General features: G+C 38.7%; 3 protein-coding genes and 1 long non-coding RNA gene across 6 annotated transcripts; 1 reads left to right on the forward strand and 3 right to left on the reverse strand.

Annotated features, from left to right (window-relative positions):
* Nucleotides 1–1,044: 1,044 nt before the first annotated feature.
* LOC131471793 (casein kinase II subunit alpha-like) lies at nucleotides 1,045–8,789 on the reverse strand. 3 transcript variants are annotated; one of them, XM_058648550.1, is made up of 15 exons: nucleotides 8,659–8,789; nucleotides 7,841–7,932; nucleotides 7,502–7,577; nucleotides 6,063–6,191; nucleotides 5,843–5,954; nucleotides 5,641–5,742; nucleotides 5,492–5,542; nucleotides 5,345–5,404; nucleotides 5,157–5,240; nucleotides 4,943–5,053; nucleotides 4,724–4,825; nucleotides 3,682–3,782; nucleotides 3,423–3,571; nucleotides 3,240–3,329; nucleotides 1,045–1,894 (listed from the first exon to the last, which is right to left on the reverse strand). In XM_058648550.1, the coding sequence occupies exons 4-15, from the start codon at nucleotides 6,161–6,163 to the stop codon at nucleotides 1,779–1,781; spliced, it is 1,179 nt and encodes a 392-aa protein (XP_058504533.1). In that variant the 5' UTR covers nucleotides 6,164–6,191; nucleotides 7,502–7,577; nucleotides 7,841–7,932; nucleotides 8,659–8,789; the 3' UTR covers nucleotides 1,045–1,778. The 3 variants fall into 3 exon arrangements, with proteins under 3 accessions (XP_058504533.1, XP_058504534.1, XP_058504535.1); XM_058648551.1 differs by having other exon boundaries at nucleotides 7,728–7,932; XM_058648552.1 differs by lacking the exon at nucleotides 7,841–7,932 and having other exon boundaries at nucleotides 8,659–8,699.
* Nucleotides 8,790–9,414: 625 nt separating this feature from the next.
* Nucleotides 9,415–10,401, forward strand: LOC131471673 (uncharacterized). Its single transcript, XR_009242012.1, has 6 exons — nucleotides 9,415–9,470; nucleotides 9,575–9,607; nucleotides 9,705–9,743; nucleotides 10,041–10,088; nucleotides 10,216–10,260; nucleotides 10,351–10,401. It is a non-coding gene; the product is annotated as an uncharacterized LOC131471673 (long non-coding RNA).
* Nucleotides 10,402–11,129: 728 nt separating this feature from the next.
* tyrobp (transmembrane immune signaling adaptor TYROBP) lies at nucleotides 11,130–12,297 on the reverse strand. The gene is made up of 5 exons (XM_058648354.1): nucleotides 12,098–12,297; nucleotides 11,976–11,996; nucleotides 11,746–11,889; nucleotides 11,566–11,636; nucleotides 11,130–11,474 (listed from the first exon to the last, which is right to left on the reverse strand). Exons 1-5 carry the CDS (start codon nucleotides 12,132–12,134, stop codon nucleotides 11,418–11,420), a joined length of 330 nt encoding a protein of 109 aa, XP_058504337.1. The 5' UTR covers nucleotides 12,135–12,297; the 3' UTR covers nucleotides 11,130–11,417.
* A 2,107-nt stretch (nucleotides 12,298–14,404) lies between these two features.
* Nucleotides 14,405–16,241, reverse strand: hcst (hematopoietic cell signal transducer). Its single transcript, XM_058647803.1, has 5 exons — nucleotides 16,138–16,241; nucleotides 15,728–15,798; nucleotides 15,517–15,537; nucleotides 15,197–15,331; nucleotides 14,405–15,112 (listed from the first exon to the last, which is right to left on the reverse strand). The coding sequence occupies exons 1-5, from the start codon at nucleotides 16,239–16,241 to the stop codon at nucleotides 15,069–15,071; spliced, it is 375 nt and encodes a 124-aa protein (XP_058503786.1). The 3' UTR covers nucleotides 14,405–15,068.
* Between the last annotated feature and the right edge of the window lie 1,002 nt (nucleotides 16,242–17,243).

Below are 17,243 nucleotides of genomic sequence, written 5' to 3' on the forward strand. Positions count from 1 at the left end.
TTTAACATTTGACAAATGTGGCAGGTCTCCATCTCAAATACTCACAGTGCTGATAAAGAGTCCTTCCCCAACGACTGTTAGAATCTCCGAGCCATTATCTGAAAGTACGCAGCAGCAGCAAAGGGGTTAGTTTTAATGCCTGAGTGTTTATTTGAGATGTGTTTTGTTGTAGTCGGTGAGTAGTTACTTACTTGGGTGTTTCCGAGCCATGTACACAGTTGGGCAGGTGATTCTTGGCCGGTTTCCTGGAGGCAAGAGGCATTGCCCTGTATTGTTTTCAACACACAACATAACTTTTCCTACTTCAAGGAAAACAAAAATTCCTAACAGCGCTGATAGGTACATTACCAAATGGATTAACAGTAGCCTTTCCATTAGGAAATGATTTACCAAAAAGCAAACTTTGTCAACTTTAATCTTTAAATCCACTCAACTACAGTTGTCGAGGCCATGGTCGAGGTACACGCGCCACTAATGCTGCATTCATAACTATCGGAAATATGGCTACTATTAACGTTGACTTCATGACTATCGGAAATATGGCCACTATTAACGCTGACTTCATGACTGTCGGAAATGTCCATAACGGTTATTTAAATGACGCTTAGGGGTGTTTAAAGGGCTACTCCGATTATGTCAATAGCGACTCATCTACTGGTGCTGAGATAATAAAATATAGAAAATAAGAAAATAGAGAAAATATGTTGTGTGTGGCAATTCTCGGGGGGATTATGGAAAGGTACTAAAATCTCAAGTAACCAGTGTTACACCAAGGTATCCATAAAATCATATTAGGTGTCGTAGTATGTCACCACATCCAATTGTGAACAGCTATACACCAACTGTCAACCAAAGCCACCTAAAATACTTGATATATTTGTTTTCGACAAAACATAAATCACTTGATGCAAAAAGACAACTTGTCGAAGGAATAATCCAGAGGAATTAGCCGACTCTGTAGTTCTGCTTTAAAATTCACTCATATTTTGCAAATGCAAACAGTCAACACATGGTACATGCAATAACATGTAGTGCCTGCGAAGCCCCATTTAAATTGTTTATTTTTGAAGTTGTTTTTTGTAGGTGATGACTCCCTCCCAACATAAAACAAAAGATACAAAATTGTCTATGTCATCAAAATCATGTGTAAGAGACTTCATAAAAAACAAACATGAACACATACATACACATACAGAAGTGAAAGTAACACAAAATTGGCAAACTATTGACCCTGTGATATTCAGCATTGGGTGCATGCAACCTGACAGTAACTGTAGAATATCTACAAAAGTCCAATTAAAGAATGATAGCATCTAACAACTTCAAAACACCAACTCCTGCACATTACTGCGTGTGCAACCAGCGAGCACGGTTGAGTGGGGCACACCAGATTCCTGACTCTGTTTTGTGAAGTCGTGTAAAGGTTCACAGTGTAATACAGCAGGATCCCCATTAAACAGTTTCAAGCAAGACTGTATATTTGGAACATACAAAATAAATTTTATTATCCATTCTCTTCATGTCTACATCTTATTAGAATTTCTAGACAATGGTATTGTCAAATAACACACCCAAATTAAATCTAATAATCCTGACAGGTGCAACAATACATTTCTGTCAAGTCCAGGTGTCAAAATATAACTGAATGTGAAAAGCAACTTTAAATTTTCTCCATTGTTATTTTAAACATAAAAAGGGGACCCATGGCCCCGGGCCCCAGTGAAATCTAGGCGAGACATGGCCATGAGCACACATTTAACACAGGTGAGGAAGTGGCTTCAGGGTTGGGCCCCAGAGGCTGCAGGGACTTGTGTGGCCAGAGTGTTGGGAGCAGAGATGACAGGTGATCCAGCAATGTTAGCCAGTGGCTGTGAGGAGGACATTGAGGTGATGCCTAGAAGAGACAGAAGGTTCTTTTTGTCAATTAGAACTGCTTGAGTCACCATAATCTAAATTCAAAGATAGAACTTTCTTTGAAGCCATTCACAAGTGACAGTATGTTTACATAACATTAGTACATTTACATTAGGAAAGGGATTTAAAAATACATGTTCACATATTACTATTAAATTGTATGGAATCAAATTTGTCATAGTCAGAATAACAGCCCAATAATGCCAATGAAGGTTGCGTTATAACTGCACATATACATTTAGTCAAAACAGCAACTGTATAATAATAATTTAAAGTTCATGGATGATAAGAAGACTCAGAATGGCGATCAACATGCCAACAACTAGCTGTAAGAAGAAACATTAAAAAAAAACCTAATACTAATGCCGTGTTTCCACCACATGGTCCCAGCTGGGCTCACCTTGGCTCTACACGGTTTGGTTGGTTTTCCACTACAATATAGTACCTCCTTAATTTGGGCGGGGCCATCACAGTGGCTGCATGAAACTGCAGTCCCTTTGTTTTATATGCGACACATAAAATAGCGACTTGTAAATAGTTGTTTTCGATGTACTGGATAATAAGAATCAGTTAATTAAAAAGATTTGTTCAGTACTTCCTGCATGTCTGGGGCACAGACTCTGTCGGACACAGTCACTGGACTGAAATACAGCTGCAGGGTTTGTGATGTGGCTCGCCGCTCGCGATCAAAGGCTTTCACAGCAGTGCTGTCACTAAATACACCAGACTCCTCTGTTAAATGATGAGATTTTAGCTCGCCTTGAACCTCGCCAGAGCAGGTAGCAAAAAAAGTACCAGGTACTATCGCGAAAGGAAAAGCAAAATAACTGCGCCGTGCCAAAGCGAGTAGAGTTGTGCTAGTATAAACACGCCATATCAAGCTAAAGGGGGCATATCACCACCTCACGTAGCAAAGGTGGACACATTTCAGACAATAAATTGATTTCCCATTTGTGCTTGTGTACTGGGACAAGGACAGAAGTCCAGATGAGTTAGAACCGTAGCTCCATTGTGAATGTAAACATACTACTAGTTTGACTTAAGGGAGCAGCATAGGATCATGGTAATTGCTGTCTTGTCTTGTTTGCCTGTGGATTTGTGTTATAGGGGAGGAGCTTTTGGCAGCAGAATACACACAATAAATTAAACAAAAGACAACACACCGGCTAACAAGTAATACTGCATATTTCCTTCCTTACACTGATAGGAGGTTTGCCCCACAAGTTAGAGCAGAGACGGGTAAAGCAGATAAGGTCATTGAAAGGCGACCAAAATAAAATGGTCCACTCATTAAATAGAAATGTGAAAGATTAAAGACAACTCACCAGCCATCATACTTGAAGAGCTGACTGGTGTGGAGCTGGCAGCCATTCCTCCTGGAGTGGCCCCCCTTCCCTGATCTTTAACGATGGGATCTGCAGGGAAAAAACAGTGAGTGCAAAATATGTTGACATCATCAAGCTACTTTAAATAGTGAGCACAAATCTTGGTTTGAAAAATAATCTTACAAAAGTAGGGGTGCTCCATGGCTTCTCTGGCCGTGAGACGAGCTTGGTGGTCATAGCGCAGTAGTTTGTCCAAGAAGTCTAGAGCCTCTGTGCTGACCAGGTGCTGGTTCTCACTGTGCACAAACCTCTCCCACCTTTTGCGGGAGTGTCTAGAGAACAGACCAGGGACAAAGCATTAATATGAAATGTTCTTCAGCAAAGATCCTGCTCAAAATGTTCAGTGATAATATACTGAAATTAAAAAGCCTCAATATTTTACCTTCCGAGAATGTCATTGAAGCGTGGATCCAACTCAATGTTGTACTTGTCAATGTAGTCATACAGGTCCTCGGTGCCGAGGACTTTTGCAATCCGCACCAACTGCAAGTTGGAAGACACATAACAATAATGCAGATACATATTTAATGTGTTGAAACCTGTGGAGAGTATCAAGACACAATGATTGAATTCCATTGTGGTTCATAGAATTGTGGTCAGGGTTTACTTCATTGTTTTGTCAATACAGTGGTTACTGTGGGAAAAAACATGTATGAATAAATACTGTTAAATCAACAACGTGTACATTTAAGTCCGTGTGCAGTTTGAGATGGTGGTGAAACAGTGGGCTTCCTCGTGTAACTGGCAACTGTGTTTAGAGGCATATACTACTCTACAAAATAAGTAGTGCAAAGGTATTTGTAGGCGCCATTCTGATCATTTATCCAGATTATCCAGTCTTTGTTTATACCTTGATTATTTGTTCAGGTTATAGCACACAGGGAGTGGCTGAGTCTTTATAAGTGCAGCAGCATTGGGTTCACTGATCACGTATGGGTGACTGCATGGTTTTTGCTGCTATACTGGACAAATGCTTGCATCGCCACTTTATCCACCTTAAAGCAGATGATCAATAAACAAAGGGAATTTATCACAGAGACTAAGTTTGCCTGGACATCCATTCATTGAAGCAGTAAAATTGTTTTAATAAATAGCTAAAATCAGACTGATGAGTCACTACAGTAATAGTTGATAATGTTGTTTTATCTTACGTGTAAAAGAGTTAACCGTTTTCACTACTTGTCTCAATACAAATAACATTTAATCATGTATGGTCAATGTCCTACAGTAGTTAGGAAAAGCGATTTTTTTTATTTACATTCAGTACATTGAAGTGCCAACTATTAAGGGTTTACTATTGCACAATAGCTGTTGGGGTAACTTTAACAAAGACAAAAAGAACCTCACCTATGTTGCAAATGTCTATTTTTGGAAGAATGTGCAACCACACCCACAACAAAATATGTTAAAGATTTTCTTCTCACCTGATCATAGTTGTCATGACCATGAAAGAAAGGCTCCTTTCTGAAGATCATGCTGGCAAGCATGCACCCCAAACTCCACATGTCCAAGCTGTAGTCATACATCTACATGTACAAAAACAGATGAAAAGACACGGAATGAGTTCATATTAAAAACATTTTAACTTGTTTACAATTTGCATGATAAGACACAGTAAGACAGTAAGAATATAAGGGCCTCACCTGGTAGTCTACCAGCAGTTCAGGTCCTTTGAAGTACCTGGATGCCACTCTCACGTTGTATTCTTGGTTGGGATGGTAGAATTCTGCCAAACCCCAATCGATTAGACGGAGCTGGAAGTAAAACAATCAAGTGAAATATATTAGAGATTTTAACTATTTATTCATCACAGTAAAAATAGAGTTTCAGGAAACAAGTTAACACATGAGATCATACCTTTCTGTGTTCATGATCAATCATTACATTGTGTGGCTTGACATCTCTGTGCATGATCCCCATACTGTGGCAGTAATCCAGAGCCTACCAGGTAAAGAAGGAAGGAAAAATAAAAGGAAAACTCTACAATATATTTCTGGTAAAGGTGACAAGAATGTAAACATTTAGTATCAAAAACTGTTTCCTACCTTTAAGATTTCGTACATGTAGAACCGTATGTCAAAGTCAGATAGGGTTTGGTACAATTGCTGTAAAAAATAAAAAAAGCTTTAGACATAAAATAAATTTGTGTTAGCTTATCACAGTTTACAAGTCAACAGAGCACTGAGCATTACCTTGAAGTCTGTGTTGTTCACATGTTCAAAAACCAGAGCTGGGGTTCGGGACTAAAAAGAAGAAACCAATGAACATGTGGGTTGTTTATGGATACAAAGGTGTGTGTGTATTTTAGAATTGTTCGAGTGCAATAGAAAGAACAAAGTACCACAGGATCTTTGACGATATCTAACAGAGAGATGATATTTGGGCCACCCCGCAGATTCTCCAAGATCTTTATTTCTCTCTTGATTTTCTTTTTCTTTACAGGCTGTGAGCAGAGAAAGTGTTGTGAGACAAAATAAAGTGACAAAATGTTTTAATGAAAAACATTTAAATTGCTGTGACTAATGAAGCATTTATAGCCATACCTTCAGTATTTTGACGACCACTTTTTCATTGTTTGTGATGTTAATGGCTTCAAACACTTCACTATATTTGCCTCTCCCTAATTTTCTGACTAACTGATAGTCGTCCTGGTTCCTAAGAAAAAAGGAACAAATCAAGGTTAATATGATAATATTTCCTCAGCAAAGTCAAAAAAAAATTATACAAGATAACTGAAGCCCCATTTATTTGCGTTTGCCTTACCCCCATTCAACAACATGGGACTCATAATCCCAGTATTCCCGAGGTCTCTGTGTGTTTACATCAGGGTAAACTCGAGAGCGGCTTGGAACAGGGCCGGACATATTCTACACAAGATTTTCTCTAAATCTCCTAAACATAAAGCAGAAAAAAAATCTGTCAACAGCAGAATAAATGCACAGTGATAACAACAAAGTAATTACAAATATTAACATCTTAGAATTTTCAGATAATCACCACGTCCTGGTGACAATGGTAATGGAATGGGAAAACCACAAAAAATTTATTTTTTGTTATGACAAAGAGGATTCAAGGCTTTTTAAAGAATAATGTTTAAGCTTAAAAGTGTAATCTTGTCACATTCTTTAGTGTGTGACAACAAAAAAGTGGGATGTATCGATTGGCGTTTCTGCTACCCTTCACATCTTTAGACAACCCTAATGCAAAGGACTGCAAATCATACTGAGCTGGACTGCACTTTTGCCACTTGGTGGAAACCAAGTGGTAACCAGTCGTCAAGTCACCGATAAGAATCACAAATTCTATTTTGAAACCACCAGAATCGTGATTTGGCCAGCACTCGATAGAGGTTGCAAAAAAAAAAAAGTGTAGAGGTGTCATCTGCAACCAGGCTCCCACTGGACAATACCAGCAGACAATCACACTAGTGTGTGTTGTATATTTTTGTTTTTTTCCATTATTGAACAAGACACAAAACTACCAGTTCAGACCATTAACTCCTCAGGAAAATGTTTACCAACATCATAAATCAAATTCTCTTATGGCACTTTTCCAGTATACAGTTCTAGCACAACTCAGTTTGGAATTGGGCACAAAGTTTTCCAGTCATCATAGCACAGCCGCACGAAACTGCAGTGACACCCTTTTTATACGCAAAACAAACTAGTTGCGAGCAAAGCTCTTTGGTGTACTGAATTATTGGAATCAGTTAAGTAAAATTATTTGTACATGGAATCGTTCAGTACTTCCTGCATGGCCATAACTTGCCTTGCCAGACTCTGTTAAATATTGACATTTTAGAAATTTCTTTCTTAAATACATGTTTTCAGGATTTTAAAGTCTTTTTAACTGACTCTACAGTTCGACATTGTACGGTTTGATTCCTGTCCAGTGACAACACTCTCAGCCAACCCATGACTGACAGTCTGACAACATCACATTTTAGTATCCGCTCAGCTCGCTTGGAACCTCACCAGAGCAAGTACTAAAAAAACACACCAGGTACCAGGTATCATCCCCAATGGAAAAGCAAAAAAACAACCAAAAACGAGTAGAGTCAAGCTGCGCTACAACTGTACAGTGGAAAAGTGCCATTAGCAACCAACAGATTCACCCCTTAGATGCTGATCAACATATTCTTTCTTCCCTAAGAAAACAATATGCAGTAGAAATGCAGATTTAGACATAGGCCAACACAGTACCTGGGAGGGTCCCTCCAGGATGTTGGTGATAGGTGAATTGAACAGGAGTGGTAGAGATGCCTTTATGGTGGTAAAACTACATAAAACACAAATATTTAAATAATTAGAGTTGGGCCATCTTTTTCTGCTGTTCAGCACCACCTGGGTCAAAGTGAGAATTAATGATCAAAGATCATCAACAACGTCAAAATATGTATCTCACATGTCAACAACAATGGCTACTTACAATGCAACACATCAGCATATATTAAAAGAACATAATCCTACGAAGTTGGGAAGAAATTAGGGCTAAAACGAAATTACTGGTGGATCGTGAGTCAACGTGTGAAATGGAGAAACCTGAATGTTAAATGGGGGCATCCAACCAGTCTAATCAGGAGGTACAGGGTTCAATACAGTCATCACTGGGGGCTACACCAAGGCTGTATCTCCTGTTGAAAAAACAGGCACAAAGTAGGTTAATTAAAGTCAATGCTGTCAATTAAGCAAACATGAGTAAACTATGTGATGCAGCGCACGCCAGTCAATACAACCACATTCGATTCCAATAATAATGGAGGCATCCACTCGACGAATTCTCTCTCTGGCACAACATACTTGTTCAGTTATTACAAAAGTGTCCGCTTACTACTTTGGTGAAAAAGAGAGGGTACGCAGAAAGCCGCTGTGGCTCAGGGCCTGTACAAGTGCAGTGGAACTAGCTAACAGCTAGCGAACAGGCGAACCGGGCAGCTGGCTGTGCTGCTAGCTAGTTAGCATTAGCTCGCCAATAGTAGAGGGAAAAGCCGGCTGGAAAGTCACAACTACCTCTCAATCGTAATGTGGACCTACACCGGAGATTAACTAACACATTACACAACGAACAGTCAAATAGCCATTCTGGTAGTCCATACTGACACAGAGCTAATAATTAAGCCTCGGAAATGTATTTCACAAAGCTAAAAAAGTGCTAAGCTAACAGGCTACATGAGTGAATAGCCTGTTGGCTGGCGAGGCAACTGGCTGACAACGCCTTGAAAAAACACCCTACAAACAGTGTGGTCGAACAGCAGAGCGACACCGCGGCGGTGCGTCTTCTTCCCAACACTATCCGACATGTATAACACTACACAGTTGCTCACAACACACGACGATTTGTGGTGAAATAATACGATTACCTCTCAGCGCTGTTGGGACGTCAATATGGCGATGCCTGGGATCAAAAGCTTAGTGCGAACAGCCTTTCCTGCAGGGGGCGCTCCAATTTTTCTTTTACATGGAGGGCTCCTTCTGCCACCAACAGGTCTGTTCAGAGGCAGAAACTTTTGTCAGCATGCATCTGTAGCAGGGACATTGTAAGAGTGTGAATATAGATCATATCCAGTAATGACAGAATGAGCCTCTGTAGAAGGTGACAGAGGTTTATGAGCCTTTTCCATCTTATTGTGGTTCGATTGTGGGGATGCAAGGATCAGGCTTGAACCCTTACTTCCTTAACGCCTGTGTCTTCATGCATCAACAGTATTATGCACACCCAAAACAATGCTTCACAGGCTAATTGGTGCTTCTCTACCTGCGAGTCACACACTGTTAAACACAGACACAGCCATTTGATGAACTCTCAATTCAACACATTGTGTCAGAATATGTAATTAACCAGGGCAGGACCTATTAGACGTTAAAAAGCAGGGTATAGTGGCAGTACATAAGAGCTGAACGTGCACTCCTGCTTCCAAACAGAAAGACACATGTGCTGCTGGAGAACAATGAAGCTGTAAGTTTTGATATTTTGTCTTTTCAAATGTCTGTTAATGAAATATTCTATTCTAAGCTTAAGCTAAGCTATACATGACACGGTGCCAAAGCTTTCATATAAACATTCCCGTTTCACTAACACTTTGATCTTAACACTGTGAGGTTATTTCTTTCAGCTTCTTGTGTTGTCTCCTCCTTGTTGTCACACATGTGGTGTTTGCAGCCCCAATCAGAGGTAAAGTCATCTGAAATGAGACTCAGCCTTTTTCCAAATCATGTTTACTTTTTATAAGGTAGGACTGTAGCAGTAACACCATATCCTTCCTTCTTTTTTTCAAGCTCAAAGAGAAAATGTGTTAAGCTTTCTGAATGGTGAGCTTATTTATGTCCCTCCATGTTTTAGCAGTGGTGTTTGAAATCACTGCAAGTCGAGCTTTTATCTCATGTTTCCATTGTTTCTGTGTTATAGATGCACTTGGCACAATGAACGTACCTGGAAATGTCACAGGTCTGTGATTCGAAATGTACCAATCAGATATGTTGAGGAACTGGAGGAAGAACTTATGTCTCATAGTGACGAGCTAATTTCATCAGAACTTTATGAAGTCGTGGTTCCTCAAGAATATGGATGTGAGATTATAGCAAAGTAGCAAAAGAGAACTTACAATGTTGTATTGGCATAATTGTGTTGCTTCTTTGTCACTAGCCTTATCTTCAGGGTGTAATGTCGCACTTTTGACAGTATCTGATTGTGACCATGAACAACTCCTGCAGCCAATAACTACTTATTTTCTCATATCTGCAGCGTATACAACACCTCCAAGTAAACCTGTGACAGAGAACAACTCTGAAGGTACATTTTCATGCTCTCGTCTGTTAAAAGAAATATACAAGCATTTTAATTGTAGGTAATATATACATTTTCTCTACAAACTATCACACTGTCACACAATCTTATTTTATATTTTACTCATTCACAGATATTTCAGATGCAAACTCGTCAGATGACAAGACTGGATTTGCAGGTGTGTTGGCTTCATTTCCTACAACAAATATAGAATAAAAAGAAAAAAACAATAAACAAAAAAAAATAATGAGTTTTTTTGGTATTTCAGAACCTGAGCAGACTAATAATAATGGAGGCGACAGCACCGGTACAGTACCTTAAATCATAGTTATAACTTGTAGTGATCATAATGTTTGTTATAGTGCAAGACAATTTTACTTTTCCTAGATGCAGTCAAAGATCTTTAAAGCCATGAGATAATGGCGATGAATGATAATGTGCCATCAGGAAACATGATCACATGAAGGTTAGTTTCCTCTGGATTTCAACAAAACAGATAAAAAAAAACAAAAAAAAACAAAACCATATAGTCGGCCAAATATGAAACAATTTGGCTGAATTGTTTCATATTAGAGAATCTAGAGAACAAAATAAAATTGTTCTCTAGATCTTGCTTTGCTATTGTGTCATGAGTGTATTATAACAATAGCTTCTTTTTTTTTTTTTTTCCAGATTCCGTTTCTTCCTTCATCATGAGTCAGTGGCTGACACTTGTGGACTCATGGAAGACAGACAGGCTGCTGCCAAATATAGACACTTCTGGGACTTTTTCATACAAATTTAGATTTTTTTGTGTGGTAGAAATATAGGAAAACATTTCTGACAATTTTGTGGACACTAGTTAAGTGGAATATATTTCTGGCATAGAAACTGTTGTAGCAGAAAATTCAGGAAATGAAATTAAGGAATAAGCGACTTGTGATAATGTAGAACAGAATCTAACTGAGCATTGAATTTGTTGCTCTCGGTATCTGAAGTCTGCAGTGTGTAAATGTGTGAGAAAAAACCTCTGATATATAAATGAAAAATGTAAACAACGCATTTCAGATGTTTGATTTATTATTTAAATAAAAATGTACATTTTAACATTTAAAAAAAGGGTGGGATGCAGTGAACAGCACATTTAGCACAAGACAGTTGTCAGTGAATAAAATATATATATCCATTTTTAATTTAAAATAAACATTCTGTACATTTATTCCACATTGACTCCAATTTAAAGCAGAAGTATAAATGGTAACAGTAAGATATGTATACAGTGGATTGTGTGGTAGTATACGGTAATCGCTTGTGGAAATCATTACAGAGAAGACGTTTTTTTATAGCTTTGCTGTTTCATTTTCTAAAGTGCTGAAGCTCACTGTACACATCTGACTGGACTCCGTGTAATTCCTGCAAAACAGTGAAACAAAATTTCACGAAAAAGCGTAAAATGTCACTTAAACATGAAACAGGCTAAATAAATAAGGTAGTTGTGCTTTACCTGGTAGGGAGATTCTGTGACCTCTGTTGACGTTTTCTTTGACACTGATGATGACAGATTTCTTCTACCCACTTAAAAAACCCAAAACAATTTACAAATCAGACTTCGGCCCGCCTGTCATATATCACCAACCAGCTCACTCACACGTTGGCAGCAATGCACAAACATTTAGGCCCTCACCATCATGAGAATCCCACTCTCTCCGTTTCTTGTGGAACATTGCAAAGCACAACACAGAGATGGTGATGAAGATGGTCAAGATGATGTCCGAGGCAACAATGGCCACGACAGACCCCATGCTGATCAGGTAACAGGAATTACATTCTGTGAAGGGGGGGGCGAAAACCAACACGAGTTGAAACACAAAACCAAAAGACGGCTTCTCACTGGAGCAGAGACAAGTAACGTACCTTGCTGTCCTACTGCAGAACCTGAAAAAGGAGATAAAACCTCAGATCAAGACAACAGCTGAGAGACAGTATGCTCCCTCCCTATTGTGCCAACAATTGTTATCATACAGAGCCAAACTCACCAAACAAAGAACCACTAATACAGAGAGCATCGGGCATCTTCTCTATGTTGGTCTCTGGTCGAGGAGGCAATGAGAGAGAACGAAAGGGGCGGCCACCGGTCCTTCTAATCTTTTTTTCAAATGGCTTTGTTAGTCAACGTAAACAATATTGTGCAAGCCAGAACAGAGATGCGAGTGTTAACAGAGGAAGAGCTTTTCACCGGAAAAACTGTCAGCGGTGAGAATGTTGGTCAGTGTGTATGTATGTGTGTGTGTGTGTGTTCAGAGGAGGAGTCCACTGAGTGAAGAGGAAGCTTGTAGTTTTGTTTCTCACAATTGACATCAGTGTTCCTGGCCACATATACATTTACATTTGATCTGCAGGATTCAGGACTGACTGAGGTTTGACTTGTTAACAATGCTTCTACACTTTTTGCAGCTTCTGCTGAAATATATAATATTATAAATATATAAATATAAATATAATATTGTTTCTCCAGATAGAACATTTCGTCATGACCTGTGGTTTAGTGCAGGCACCTGGCCATAGAGACTGAGCCGCTGAGTCTCTTAACCAATGGTAAACCACAGCTATATCTGCAATGATGCTTTACCATCATCCAAATGAAAAAAAAAGAAGATATGTGCGATTTTTCTTTATAATCCGATGAAACGCTTCTAAAACAACACTGTTTCTTTATGTATAAACAACTGCATCATACATAGAAATCTCAGATTTAGATAATACAAAATATAGTCAAAAACATATAACAGGTCTGCGTGTAAAAATGCTCATATGTATTTTATGCTTATAACTTATTGACATATATTGACACACAGTATGATTTAAAAGAAGAATCAGCCACAAAAAGAATCATGACGATGCGCTCTCCTTCATTTATCTTTATTTTAAGTGCACATTTATGGTTGCCAGGTTGTGAAGAATCCATTCTGGTGTTTGTTCCCCTTCATTATAAAACCACATTAACAACTTATGTGACTTATAGTGTATACAGGTGTACACATTTCCTTTTTAAATCTCACCATCCCTTCCATTACAGAGCAAGCCAGTCAAGAGTCGCGGTAAGATCTTTGACTGCAACCTCAAAGACAGCGGGTCCATCAGAATGTCCAATGATGAGCTTGGGGCTTGGCTCACAAGTTTGAAACCTGGATTTAACAGCATTCTGTGCTACCCCGAATCCTGTGGCCCCTGCTGATATTCACAGTACCAACCTCAACAGGTGAAGATCAGCACCTACTTGTGACGGTGGATAGGACGCAAGTGTAGCCTGAGCAGCGCAGCTCTGTACAACACCAAAACCAACCAGACTCTTTCACCTAAACCCTGCAGCAAACAAAGGAAGAAGAAAAAAAAAAAACTTTAACATTTGCTTACTGCAACACCAGTCCACATATTCACATATTCACATTTTCTGTTCTAATGAACCTTTCACTCTCAGGAGGAGCTGAGGGGGAATCACAGCACCTGCCACAAGACACACAGTCACGTGAAAAGAAGGTTTCAGTCAATAAAAATATTTTTCAGTAAAAATCATTATTATTTAAACTTGTATTGAAAAATGTGCAACTATGCAATGTGCAAATGTTCTGGGCAAGCCTGGACAAAAAGTGCAAGTGTCTAATTATGTGCAACATTAGGCCAATTCTAAGTTCTGCTTCAGTGCCTGCAGAGATGCAGGGTTTGTAAAAAAGTAAAAAAAAAGTAGTTTAAGTTATTAATAAAAGGTCAGGCAATACAGATGAGTCCTAAACGCATAAACCACTTAAAAGCAGTTACTTTTAAGCTGAGGGGAAATTCCTCTCGCTCTCTCTCTCACTCGCACACACACCCACACACACAATTGTAACACTGACCCTAAAACCAAACCCCAAAAAGCCCTTTAAAGACGTGAGGACCGGCCAAAATGTCCTCATTTCGAATGGTTTACGTGATTTTTGCTCCATACACAAACACACACACACACACATACACACATACACATACACACACAGTGTACAGAGTGAGTCCAGACACATGAAACACATAAACAGACAATGAATCCAACAGATAAACAATCAGTGAATCAGTGTTAGAAACTTCAAACAGCAGTTTAGCCGTAGTTGGACTTCCACACAGCCGCAGCACTTTACTTCATTCTAATCATTAATCTAATCAGATCTCCCGTGTTCGTCAAATCCTCAAATGTCACTTGAGGATTTATATCAAAGCAAAAAAAACAACTTCTACTTCTCACACTACAGGAAGCATTCACATAAAACATTTTCTTTAAAAAAAAATATTATTATTTATTTCAACAACCAACACATAAAAATACAAAATAATAAGACACAGACATGCAAACATACTGTATATTTGCCTATACAGTATATACTGAAGTGAACACAGGGTGTCTGAATGAACTTACATTTTCATTTAGTAAAACCTTTTGTTAGAATGTATTTATTTATTTATTTATTTATTTGTTACAATGTTGAATCTGTGGTCTGTGAGCCACTACAGGGACTGAATCTTTGTGCTAAACGTTTACTAGGACTAAATCCTTGAGATGTAGCATCTGGGTTTCGAGGGGGTTCTTGAAGACAAATATGTACAATACATTAGTCAGTTAGCCGAGACAAAACAGAAAAAAACAAAGTAAACTAACAAAAGAAAAAAAATAACTCAGTAAGTATCAAACAGTGAGGCATCAAAGATCATTTAGCACTGTGATGATTCGTGGTACTTACAAAAGCGATCATTTGGCTTATCACAACCATAAAATCAGCACTTGTGACTCAGTATAAAATATTATCACACAGTTTATAGCCTGTGTAAGCCGTTTAAACAGGAAGACAGTTGGAGCTCCAGTGCAGTTCCGCAATAGATCAAGTCACTATTATTGAAGGCACTCTAATTGTGCTTAATTAACCTTTACGCTCAACAATACAGAAAATAAACATGTCTCATATTGTATTTGCAATACACCTGTTAGCTCTTGCAGTTGGCGCGCACATTCATGTACACTTTGTGAGCTGTGAAGAGACAAGAAACACCAAATTAGGACGTCATTAACGTGTGACAATTGAACTGAAACGTCATGCATTTACTGAATTTACCATTTTCTGTCTTCTGACGCCGAAAGCTGGCACAGTAATAAGTGATAACGACGATGAAGAGGGTCAGCAACACATCTGCAATGATGATGCCAGCAACTGTCTGCGGCTCAAGCCTGTAGCAAGTTGCAGGGGTGTCTGACGCACACACAGACAGTGAAACAACATGCGGGTGCAAAGACGAGTGGGATGCAGATGTGAGTGCAAATGGAACAAGTGACTACTCAGAAGCAACTGTCTAGCTCAAGATGTTTTGCCGTTGTGTTCAGTGTTGGTTTTGACGGAAAAGTCATTTTCAGATGAGTGTGCTTCTTCAGACTTACCCGTGAACGCCACAGCCAAGTCTTGAAGAAAGAAAACACTCTGTCAGAACTTAAAGTTGTTGTTTATGATTTTATGCAGCAATACCTCAGATAAGTTTCCGGCAAGTGCATGTGGTTTCATTTTCCTGTGTAAGACCACTCCAATGTCGTGTTTATGTGTGTGTGTGTGTGTGTGTGTGTGTGTGTGCAACAAGAAGAGACATTTACTTACTGCAGATGAAAAACAGGGCAATGATCAAGTATTTGTCAATTGCCATTTTCATCAACTCCCTTATGTGCTTTCTGAAAGACAAGACGACACCACGCTGTCTTGATTAACATGTTTCAAAAACATTCAAATCCAAATGTCATTATATTTGATTTCGTCATTGTTAGAGCTTCTTCTTTCTTTCTTTTTTTAAATCTGCAGCACTCAATACACAACTTCTGTGTCACAGATTATTTGTCTAAAATAACAAGAATATTATATGCAGAGATTTACTGTGGTAAACATTGACAGTTTTACAAACTATTTAGATGTTTATAAAACACTTAAGCACATCAAACAAGCAGTGATGCAACATGAGGGACATTTAATGGTAATGTGGAAGATAAAGTCATTGTGAGTGAAGTTCCTCATACCTGCTCTGCCCGCACTGACCTGCTTTCTGAGATCCAGAAACTGATGTGACTTTACTTTCCCTTGTGCAGTCACTTTTGACGGCTGACGTCAACACGCCCTCCATCCCCCGCCGACCTAAATCACTTCTTGTGTTCTTGTCAGAATTGGGTGGTTTAACAGGCAGACGTTTTATGTAGCAATAGAATTGAAGCACAGCACACTTGAATGACGGAATGTGTCTCGTATTAAAAATAAAGACATATGTGAAATATGACAAAAGACAGTAGAAAAACACTTGAGTCTGAGTTTGAAGATGTGTGGGCTGCTCAAATGTCACCCTTGTGCTCAGCCTGTGACTGCTGACTCTAGGTGCACTTGCCTCTGAGATATATTGATTTTGACTGACTCCGTGCAACAGCAGAGGGAGCTGTGGGGCTTCTGACAGATGACATGGAAAGTGAAAATAGAGCCCAAGTTTCACAACTTTACTTGACTGCAATTCTAACAGCAATCTGTCAACAAATGCACTGACTGTGTCTAAGGGTCAAAATGTAGCCAATGTTACAACAGTTTTGTCCTCTACAATAAACACTATATATATACATATGTATATATACATATGTATATATATATATATATAAATATATATGTATATACATATGTACATAGTGGTATGTAGCCTGATCACTATGACTTTGTGTCTTTGTAACAGGGACTTTGTAAAGGGGAATTTAACTATGTGTAGATATTTGTGAACTGGTGCCTTGTCAGTCACGTTCTATGGGTATTTAACTGTTCTTTGGGCAAATCTGACATGTACAGGAAATCAGTTTCACGTCTTTCCGTTTCCATCTATGGAAAAAAAAAGAAAGAAAAAAAAAAGAGAACCTGAGGCTACCACACTCAAGGGTTTCACCAAAAATAATGAATCAGTATTCTAATGAATCGTCAGCTCACAATTCAATTTTTTTTAAGGTCAAATTCATATATATAGTGTTTGTCACTTGATTTATAAAACCGATTTCTCACTGTTTTCCAATATGTCTTTGTTGTTAAGGTGACAAAGAAGTTCCTGTAAATGACTGTACCTATTGGAGCATTTCAAAGAAAATACACTCCATTTAAC

Source organism: Solea solea, chromosome 13, assembly GCF_958295425.1.
Source record: "Solea solea chromosome 13, fSolSol10.1, whole genome shotgun sequence".
NCBI lineage: Eukaryota > Metazoa > Chordata > Actinopteri > Pleuronectiformes > Soleidae > Solea > Solea solea.

What these genes read in the sequence shown, in the direction of transcription:
- LOC131471793 (XM_058648550.1), bottom strand. Translation starts at nt 6,163, where the DNA reads ATGTCCGGCCCTGTTCCAAGCCGCTCTCGAGTTTACCCTGATGTAAAC. An exon ending in TTGATCATGAACACAGAAAG is followed by an intron (nt 5,054 to 5,156) that starts GTATGATCTCAT and finishes TTTTACTTCCAG; the next exon opens with CTCCGTCTAATCGATTGGGG. An exon ending in AACTGCTGGTAGACTACCAG is followed by an intron (nt 4,826 to 4,942) that starts GTGAGGCCCTTA and finishes TTGTACATGTAG; the next exon opens with ATGTATGACTACAGCTTGGA.
- tyrobp (XM_058648354.1), bottom strand. Translation starts at nt 12,134, where the DNA reads ATGCCCGATGCTCTCTGTATTAGTGGTTCTTTGTTTG. An exon ending in TATTAGTGGTTCTTTGTTTG is followed by an intron (nt 11,997 to 12,097) that starts GTGAGTTTGGCT and finishes CTCCTTTTTCAG; the next exon opens with GTTCTGCAGTAGGACAGCAA. An exon ending in AGAGTGGGATTCTCATGATG is followed by an intron (nt 11,637 to 11,745) that starts GTGAGGGCCTAA and finishes GGGTTTTTTAAG; the next exon opens with TGGGTAGAAGAAATCTGTCA.
- hcst (XM_058647803.1), bottom strand. Translation starts at nt 16,241, where the DNA reads ATGGAGGGCGTGTTGACGTCAGCCGTCAAAAGTGACTGCACAAGGGAA. An exon ending in TGCCCTGTTTTTCATCTGCA is followed by an intron (nt 15,538 to 15,727) that starts GTAAGTAAATGT and finishes TCTTTCTTCAAG; the next exon opens with ACTTGGCTGTGGCGTTCACG. An exon ending in CTTGGCTGTGGCGTTCACGG is followed by an intron (nt 15,332 to 15,516) that starts GTAAGTCTGAAG and finishes TGTGTGCGTCAG; the next exon opens with ACACCCCTGCAACTTGCTAC.